Source organism: Limulus polyphemus, unplaced genomic scaffold, assembly GCF_000517525.1.
Source record: "Limulus polyphemus unplaced genomic scaffold, Limulus_polyphemus-2.1.2 Scaffold731, whole genome shotgun sequence".
NCBI lineage: Eukaryota > Metazoa > Arthropoda > Merostomata > Xiphosura > Limulidae > Limulus > Limulus polyphemus.
The window spans coordinates 351,885-362,555 of NW_013666341.1; the positions used below are offsets into that span (position 1 = coordinate 351,885).

At 30.2% G+C, this 10,671-nt stretch overlaps 1 protein-coding gene across 3 annotated transcripts in view; it reads right to left on the reverse strand.

Moving 5' to 3' along the window:
• LOC106460232 (protein alan shepard-like) overlaps window positions 1-10,671 on the reverse strand; it is a 117,457-nt gene that overhangs the window by 7,493 nt on the left and 99,293 nt on the right. For 2 of the 3 annotated variants that reach the window (XM_022386896.1, XM_022386897.1), the window contains 7 exons: window positions 10,073-10,136; window positions 8,271-8,350; window positions 7,228-7,271; window positions 5,698-5,833; window positions 3,587-3,685; window positions 3,108-3,200; window positions 1,856-1,944 (listed from right to left, as the gene is read on the reverse strand). In XM_022386896.1, the coding sequence (XP_022242604.1) occupies window positions 1,867-1,944; window positions 3,108-3,200; window positions 3,587-3,685; window positions 5,698-5,833; window positions 7,228-7,271; window positions 8,271-8,350; window positions 10,073-10,136 (594 nt within the window). In that variant the 3' untranslated portion in view covers window positions 1,856-1,866. The remainder of the gene's footprint in view (window positions 1-1,855; window positions 1,945-3,107; window positions 3,201-3,586; window positions 3,686-5,697; window positions 5,834-7,227; window positions 7,272-8,270; window positions 8,351-10,072; window positions 10,137-10,671) is intronic. The other variant, XM_013919917.2, reaches the window with a different exon arrangement.

The window sequence follows — 10,671 nt, forward strand, 5'->3', positions numbered from 1 at the left end:
TTATAACTTGTTTCTTTCTTCAAGAAAAATAATAATAATTTGATGGGGAACGAATATACTAAAGAGCTGAATGTCTGAAATGTCCCCCCCCCCAAAAAAAATGACCGTAACTGACAACATTTTATTTCTACTATCTTTAGAGTCAAACCCAGCTTTGATATCAGAAAGGTGCATACAACTGAAAGAATGCTTAGGGCAAGTTTCTCAAAGAAGAAGAATTTTCTTGAATTGTTTACAGAAGACTTGGAGTTGGCTTGAAGTATAAAACGACACGTTTTTTTTTTTATGAACTGCAAGAGACTGTTAATATTGTATCATGAAATTCAGTGGCTCCCAACCTTTTTCCTACTGAGGATAAGCTTGTTTGAATCCCAAACTTTCACAGACCACTTCATACAATATTGAATATAAGGTAACTTTAAATCTATTTCAGTAGCTATTGTTTTATAACACACATTTGCAGATCAGCTGAAATCTCCCTGTAGATTGAAGGTTGGAACCATTAATGTAAGCGATCTACTCAATCATTATGTTCTTTGGAAAAAGGATATCGGAGATTTTTGTTTTATAGGAAGTGATAGAATATTAAAGTTAAATATATATTAATATGTGTCAAGTCTTCCTAGAAACTGATAGGTTTTTGTATTTTGAACTGTAAGTGACTACATAACAGATTCTGTAGGGTTCTTGTAATGGTAATTTTTATTGTTGTTTCTCATTACTTTGCAGTCTAGTTTTGACTTCTGTACCTTTACACTCTCCAAATGTAACAACACAAGTGCTTTTGTGTGATTTTTATTGTTTTTTTTTTCTTCCACACAATTGGGTCTACAGTCCTTGCTTCAGTTTCCCTGAACTTAACGGGTTGGTAGAAAATGTACGGGGGGGCCAGAGTGACTCTAAATAAAATTATATTTGAACTTGAACCAATGCAGAGATCAAATAGTTAGTACTTGAAATATTATAACTTAATGTAGAGCTTGTTTTTACTCAATTCTGTAATCTAAAACTTTTTAAAACACATTTTTGATGAAGAAACTCCATCTATATAATAAGGTAAAAAAAATTAATGTCTACTGTTAAACAAGTAAAATTTTATATACTTTATTTCCTAAAATTGCCCAAATTTAGAAACCAACTTTTGAGGAAATCCACTGTATTAATTTCTTTTTTCTTTGTGTGTGTGAAAATGTTTATTTACAAGTTTGTAACATATGATGAGGTCATATATAAATAGCATATTGGTCGGTATATATGTGTGTGTGTGTTCTCTCTCTCTCTACAAAGAAAATAAAAGTTTGTTAAAAGAGCATTTAAACTATCTAAAAGGCCAACTGTATCACAATTTCTTATTCTCTATTAAACCAAACACAAGGATAAAGTGAACACCATTCTACCTCTTCCTTATAGATAATGTAAATACGTTATGTAACAGAAAAAACAAACCAGTTTACTAATTGTAAATTATTTTCCTCAAAAATTCATTAAAGTATTAAGTACATGTTAGGATTAAAGGATTAACCAAGCTAAGAAAGACTTCAATTTGGTAAAACATTATGACATAAAATACAAACACATTTCAACAGTATCAAAGATAAACAGTTTAAAAAATCTGAGAAAGTAAATAAGCTCTAAAGCTGTCATGATGTTGGAGGCAATTTACAGCAAATTCTTTTGTTCTCAAAACAGAAACATATATAAACTGACCACAGAAGACAATGGATTAATTTGGACAAATTTAAAAAATGTGATTCCTTACTTTCAAACCAACTCTTTACAAATACGATTACGCATATAAACTAGTTTTGTATAATACAATTATAATGACGAACTGATTATCAAAAGCTAGCCTCACCGTTAGTAAGGTTAATTTGGACTATACCCATGATGAACATCTTGTCCACTGGTAGCAATTGTCACTGGCACTCCAGCATTTATAGAATCCTAAAATGAAAAACATTTACAATAACCAAGATTTCTCAAGGTACATTTCACAACTTTATAACTATTGTGTTAGAACATGTGCGGTTATGATAGTTTGTTCTAAAAAATTCATAAATTCAAACAAGTTGCACTAAAAAGTTTACATATAACCACACAAGCTACAGATAGTGTCTCAGGATTCATAAATTCAAACAAATTGCACTAAAAAGTTTACATATAACCACACAAGCTACAGATAGTGTCTCAGGATACTTGAATCATTCATTTAAACAAAACATAAACAAATAGTATGAAAAACGTACAAAGAAAGAGTCTATGTATCAAATCTACATGAAATAACTATATTCCAGAGAAGAAAATGGATCTCTTGTATCTGTGACGAAATAGTCTTTGTACTTCTGCAAACAAAAGCTTAGTATTATCATGAACTTATCATATCTAGAGGTACTGTACATACACGATTGCTTTACCTATCTGTAACAGATCTTTTGTTTTTGTAAGAAGAATTTTGACTAATGAAACTTTACGGCATTTTTATTGAGATCAATTCAAATGTTCCTGAATATCATTTAACATGAAATGTGATTACCCCCCCATTTATGGCATTATTGTCTTAATTATTACCATTTTAACATCCATTATGTGATTACCCCCCCATTTTTACTGGCTGATTATTGTACTTAATTATTATCATTTTACTACTTATCCATTAACTTAGTAGCAAGTATTTTTATGAACATGGTGCAGAGAATTATTAAAAATCATTAGAAATTTTGATTTTAATGAAAATGTTTACTTCTTACTTAATATCAGAAAATCTATGCTCTAAGAGAAATACACATAATTTTATAGAGTAAACAAGTAGAAAAACTTGTATTTCTAGTAATCTAAGATGCTTTGTGTTCAACTTAATTATCTTTAGAAATATGTTAATTAATATCTAGGGTAAATCCCTATATTTATTCTTTGATATCACAGAATTAAACGGTACTATTCTAGATGTTCTATAACAAAATTAATGCTTTCATTACCTATTTAGTAGTTATCATATAGTTTTACTCATCCAGAATACTAGAGATAAGGAAATGTTATAAAACACAGGACAGTAGCATAACAGTGGAAGTTCCTGTACATATATACACAAAAGATCAACAATATCTTACTTCTGGTACAGCTATAGGATGAATAACATGAGCTGTTTGTGGATACAGGTGTGTTCCAGCTCCACCATATGCTTGGGGGGTCCCTGGCACATACTGCAAATTGAAATTTGAAACAAAATTTCACTGTAAAATACTCAAAGTTGCCCATTTTAATAGTATATATATGATTCAGTTAGCATTAGCATTAAATAATAAAGTCCAACTCCTCATTTCTGAACGTTTTTTTTTAATTAAACAAAAATATAATTTCAATAGAATATATTTATATTAACCATTATTCCACTTGATATATCAAGTTAAAAGCTAGTTTTGAAATACATCATTCCTAGTATTTTAACTCTGTGGCTTTTCATTACTTTGAATGTCCTGTAAAAATTGGAATATTCCAGGTTTCTTAGAACAACTAAAATAACCTACAATGTACTGATTTCATAATGTCTCAGCACCTTTCAGCTTAAAAAAATTAGAAAAATTCTCACAGAAGTGTTTGCTAGCTGCAATTGAGACATCTGGGCAGAGAGGTGAGACACTAGTGTACCATACTGGAGTGTGTTGGGGTCTAGAGATGATGGGATCATCTGAAAAAGAAATTCTTAAGAGTTTAGCTGATTACAAGTAGTTACACTGATAAGTATAACTGTACTAAGTTTACAGAGAAGGAAATTACCATCCTAAAAATTTGTGTTTACAACAAAAGGCTCACAAAGACACTTAGTACTGAAAGTTTATTTAAGTTCCATTTCTCCAAAATAATCTTCTCTTGTTACCTTCTGAAGATTAAGCGTGAAGTAGTAAAAATTTATCTACCTACAAGTATTAACTCTTTCAGCATGGGCTCGGTCCCTGGGACTGACCTCATAACCATTTTGTGCAGATTACCAGTAAACATTACAATGCTTTCATACGCAAAATATCAAATTTATTTTATTAAGTCTTAAGGTTTATAAAGCAATATTTTTCTGACGTCTTTTTCGCATGTTGCCTATCTATCATGCAAAGTAATTTTTATTTTAAGATTAAAAATACTTTTGTACATCAGAAAATTTTCAAATTTCACATGCAAAATCTATATAATGTCCAGATAGTTATCAAATGTTTCTTAAGTAAAACTTTATATTTTATCTGTTATTTTCAGAAATTAATCTCTGTACAGGTTCGGTAGATTTGACTGATCTCGCAACCACCATAAAAAATTAGGAAATAAACATAAATTATGCCTCTTTCATATTAGAATGAACACAAACTATAACATTAAAACATAAATGTCTAGACTAAAAACTTAAATCTCATATATATATATTATTTTTATTATATTCACCTTTCAGCCATGCCTGGCTCACAATACAAAAGTTACAATGATGCCGCTCATGTGCACTCATGTTTCCAAAATGGAGAGAGAGGTGGGCAGAGTGCCACTGTGTTTGATATATTACATGAGAAATATCTTAGCAAATTGAAAAGATAAGAGGCTCTTATTTTATACTCTAGCTTTTCAATATCGGTAATTTGAGTTTCTAATTCATATAAAACTATAGACTTAGTATTTTGGCTTCACACAAAAATCGGTGTTTAACTGTTTTTTAATATTTGCTTTTAAATTAAAAATTGAGTAATATATAGAAATAAAATATGAAGTATAATCTACAGTTTGATACCAAAGTTATTGACATAAATTCATGAAATAGTAGTTCAATAAAATTTTGAATGAGAGTCCACAAACAAGATGACATGGCCTTTCACCCATGACCCATCTCAAAAGGGTTAATACAGAAGGATAACAGAAAATTCTAACACCAAATTCAATTACTAATCAAAACAACATTTACACTCTTTACAAATCAATCACTTTATTTTCCTTACACTTAAAAAGAAAAAAAAGTTGTTGTTTTTCTTTAAAAGTAAATCCTTCGAAATGTTGAATAAAACCTACATTTTTAAATGTATTTTTAAGCAGTATGAGCTATAGAATTTACTTAAATGATAATTTTATGATAAAGATATACAAAAGTATGAAGTTTATATAAAATATTAATTGACCACCTCTTTCAAAACATACTCAATAAAAGCAAATACAGAAAAATTTAAGATTGTTATACAACACCAGTACAATCACTATTAAATGTAACTCATAAGTGATAGAACGACAGAGATGTGTACAGTAACCGTGACAAGCTTTCTGGTCTTCTTTGGTAATTATTTTTATGCATCAGTTTTTAAAATAATCACTTGAGAGTATGTTGACACAAGATTTTCCATTATTTGCAGGCATTTATCTCACAGAAACAGAGCATTTCACAAGCAATCTCTACTGAAACAATAATAGTAGTTGTTGAAGCTACTTTAGACAAACTCTGAATTGATATAAACATTTAAAAAAACCTTCAAAATCAATGATGAATTTCTTACTTAAACTATAACTATTTCAACATTTTCTTAAGATTCATCCTAAAATATTATACCAGAGATGCTGCATTTATTAAATCCAAACAAGTCAAATGATGGAAATGTTTCCAAAAACCTGAGTTACACGAAGCATTAAAAAATATTAAAACCAAGTCTTGCGTCACCATTACAGTAAGCTCTTACTCACCTGGGTCATATGAGGTTGAATAATATATGGTGTTGGGTGAACCCATGTTGTACCTGGCTGCACTGGGTAAGTGTTGACAGGGGCAGGATATGCCCTTTGGTAGTTACCCATTGGAGTGATTAGTTGAGTCATCACCCTAATTATTCAATGCACAAAATAATCTAATAAATTATTATCTATTCTTCTAAAAGATAATTACAACTCTAAGAATTAATGTTGTTTTTTCTCCCATTGCTATTTAAAAAACTAAATGTCTTATCACTTTTGAATGTATAAAAACTATTTTGAATATCTCATGTTAAACATTAAACTAACCAATGCTAGCTCTACTGGGGGAAAAAAAAAGTATCAGCTAATTATCTTTTTATTTATACTATACAAAAAAACTTGAGAATTTTGACACGAAAATACGGTCTGAATGTCATTTATAAGCCTATTGCTCAATCACCCATAACTCATGCAGCTCTATCTTAGCACAAATATTCTTTTAGTTCTCTTCATGTGATTCAAAATTAGTTTTTATTTATGTAAGGCCAGATAAAAAAAAATAAACACCCACATCTAGAACTTTGCCACAGACTCGTATCTTTTTACAAGTTGTATTTTCAAATTTTGAAATTCCCATGCCTGTTGTCAAGTGTTTGAAGCATCACCTAAATAAAGAATTGAGTGACAATATTTTCCATATGCTGCCATCTACTACCAAGCTCTCCCTTTTAATTATCATTATTATTGATTTTAAAATATTAATGTTCATCTTCATAACTTACTGGTTATGTCATGCGTAATACTGACACAGAAAGAAAATTACTCCTAAACGGAATTATTACTATCTTTTGAAATTACAAGCAATGTGCCATCCACTTCAAAATAATGTGAAGACACAACATTTTCTCTTCAAACTTGTTTTAAACTATGACTCGTTTGTTGCAATAACTAATATTTAGTACTATAAAATAACTTTATGTTTAGAAAAAAAAATACACTGCTACTCAAATATGGGATTGCTATGTCTTTTAAAGTCTTTTAGACAGAATTAGAGTAAATTAATCAAAGAGAACTTTTTTCTTTTTATTAGCTATATTTCTGTGTGCCAACAATACCATGCATGGGGCATATATATGCCCAACTTGACTTTATTACTCATCAGGATCTCTACCAGCCTACCCTCAAAATTAAATTCTTTTAGGCAATTAATCTATGAGACCTTGAGCATGGTCAAATACATCAATCAAAAGGGTTTGACCAGATCAGTCAAGAGGTGAAGGAGCTACGAGTTAAAAGTTTGTACTCGAAAAAAAAAAAACTCAACCAAATTTATCAACCACTATATCGTAGCTTAAAAACAACAACAGCTTCATGTTTTACATTTCCAATGTGTTACAAAGAAAATTCACATTTACTGTATATTTGCTAACTCTTTAAATTACACTTTTGTTCAGATGTAACTATTTCTGAACTTAAAAACATTACACAGCATTTCCTTCTTATACACTATGAAAATGAAATATTAAACATTAAATTACTCACCCATTTTGTGACACTGCTGATTGATCATAAGGCAATGGAATACCCTGTGAAGAAAAGAGGGGAGTAATGGCTTTAATTAGTAGTATAATAAAAATTGGTCCATAACTTTTATATTTCCTAAAATATAACACACTTGCCTTAAATCAATTATTACCAATACGTTAATCTTCATACTTTTCACAACTTGCTACTGAAATGGCAAATTAACTTCTTTCAACAAGTCTTAATTTTTTAGGAGAGTTGCCAGAAATCCTGCACTGTAAATGTAAATCATTAGCCACTGTCATTGTTGACATATAAAGTCACTATAGGTCAGAGAAGGCATCATTTTTAACTGTAGCCTGGACTACCAATAAGCTCAGATGTACCAATATCCTTTTTATTTTTCTATTGGACTGGTACTTCAGACAATTACTCATGACAGTGTTGAATCCAGTATGCTGATAGTTGTTTTAATGTAAATTTATCTTTGAATAAGTACAGCAGACAGCTGCTCACTGATAATGCTGAATTACTGAAATATATTTAATTTGATGAATACTTTCAATTAACACTGCTGATAGCTATTCATAACACTGCTAATTCTTTGATTTTTTTTTTTTTTTATCTTCACATAATTAGTGCACAGTTCTTAATAACTTTATTTTCATGAGGATCCAGTTGTCATACAAGTAACACAACAGGACAGTGTACTTTTACTTTTCTTTAAAATATTGAACAATGCTCAAAAATGATCTTATGAGCACAGTAATCTGTGATTGATTGTCAATAAATAAGTAAACAGTATCCAACTGGTGTAAATCATTCATCTTCTTGTTATATATTGAAGTTCTTTAACTGCACTAGTGATCAAGTCCTGCATATAAAAATTTCATGATGAGAAAATAGATATGTTCATTTCATATTTGAATATATACAACACAAATGCAACAACTTCTGAAACATGTAAAGCCAAGTGGTTTTAATTACTACAGCCTAAGTTAGCACTTAAGTTTCAATAACCCAGAAGCAATTACAACTTCTAAGTTCATATTTTTATCTACCTGTTGGTCCTGAGTTTTATATTGGTGCTTCTTTTTATTTCCACCATCAGCAAACTTCACTAATAGAGGATCCTTAGAGCCTGAAAGAAACAACAAACATGAATTAACAGAATGAACCAAAGTGCTCAGTACATTGTCGGATACCAGGCAACTACTAAAACCGTATCTAAACTCACAGAATGCATTTACATTTCTCAAGTATTAAAGTTTACAAGTTATTCTCTCTCTTTCCATTTTATAAACTATTTTATGGTTGATGAGAAATAATTTTGTGAAAAGAACGTAATCAAATCATATTACAGGGTGTTCGAAAATTCTAGAATCGTAGGTGATTTGAAGCATTTCTCAATTTCAGATGCATCACTGATTATAGTACTGTTGAATCATTGGAGGGTCGAGTTAATCCTGCTGTTAATCCAAACTTGTTTTGAATTACAAGGACACGTGGAACACATTCTGTAAAATTCATTGAAGTGCTTATGGTTCCAGACTTTTTGGACACCCTTTAGAACAAAACATTCCAAGAACTGTCTACCTCATTTTGTTCCTTCTCATAAAAATGTTTTGAAATATATTTTTCAGTTAAATATCAACTGAAAAAAAAGATTATTAAAAAATCTAAGGATCATACACAAATGCTTTTCATAGTTTTTTCTTAACATGTATGCAAGTACGACAAGTGTATCACTTGACTATTACTGCACAATGTAAAAATGCTTACCCATTCTTTTATGTTTCAAAAAAATAGTAAAACAAATATATATATATATTATTCTCAGTCTTTTTATAAATTAAATCCACATCAAAACTAATTCATCATTCTATGTAATTTTATATTTATTCATATTGCACTAGCTCCACTTTTTATATAGTACTGGTTTAGTTTCCTAAATGAACAACTAGGCAGTGATATGTGAACCATCTCTTACATGAGGGAACTAAATGGAATACACTATATGAACATCTGAGCAGTATTGTGTGAACCATCTCTTGTATGAGGGAACTAGATGGGACACACTATATCAACATCTGAGCAGTCTTGTGTGAACCATCTCTTGTATGAGGGAAATAAATGGGACACACTACATGAACATCTGAGCAGTCTTGTGTGAACCATCACTTACATGAGGGAAATAAATGGGACACACTACATGAACATCTGAGCAGTCTTGTGTGAACCATCTCTTACATGAGGGAAATAAATGGGACACACTACATGAACATCTGAGCAGTCTTGTGTGAACCATCTCTTACATGAGGGAAATAAATGGGAAACACTACATGAACATCTGAGCAGTCTTGTGTGAACTGTCTCTTATATGAGGGAAATAAATGGGACACACTATATCAACATCTGAGCAGTCTTGTGTGAACCGTCTCTTACATGAGGGAAATAAATGGGACGCACTACATGAACATCTGAGCAGTCTTGTGTGAACCATCTCTTACATGAGGGAAATAAATGGGACGCACTACATGAACATCTGAGCAGTCTTGTGTGAACCATCTCTTACATGAGGGAAATAAATGGGACACACTACATGAACATCTGAGCAGTCTTGTGTGAACCATCTCTTACATGAGGGAAATAAATGGGACACACTATATCAACATCTAAGCAGTCTTGTGTGAACCATCTCTTATATTAGAGAACTAAACTGAAGATGAAGATTTAAGGCTTTGTAATTAAACTATTTGATCAAACAAGGTCAATAATATACATAAATATTATTAATCAATATAACCGATCACAGAACTTAATATACTACTTGCTGTTGAATTCTTAGATGTTGTATGCTTACCAGGTAGATATTTCCCATTAAGCACATGTATGATTTGGTCACATTTTTCTTTGGATTCCATCCTGAAGAAAAAAAAGAGAGAATTACACATTTTTGAGAAAAATTATATTGTATTTTGAAATTAAAGTATAAAAGAATAATGAAACAAAACTTCTTTTCACATTTTTCCATGTCTGGCAGAATATGTTAAAGAAAACTTATTTATAAAGGACCAAGGTAACAATTTTTCATGACTTCCTAAATTTTAATACAAGTCATACGTAATTTAGTACTAAATTTTTTTTTGATTTATCAAATTTTCAAACTGTATTCTACAATTAATTCTTGTTGATTTTTCTTTTCTGGATTGATAAAAAAAATACATAAATGTTAGTTATTTTATTTACTATGACATCCACCATGCCTTGTTCAAGCAAGTGAAAAAAAACAACAAAAAACAAAGAAAGAATACAAAAATTCAATGCAAAATAATTTTTATTTCTCACAAAACAGATAAACCTCTCAAATTGTTTTTGATTTGCATTTATACAAAAAATTTTGTTTTTTACACAAACATTACAAAACAGTATATATATATATATATATATATATATAATAAA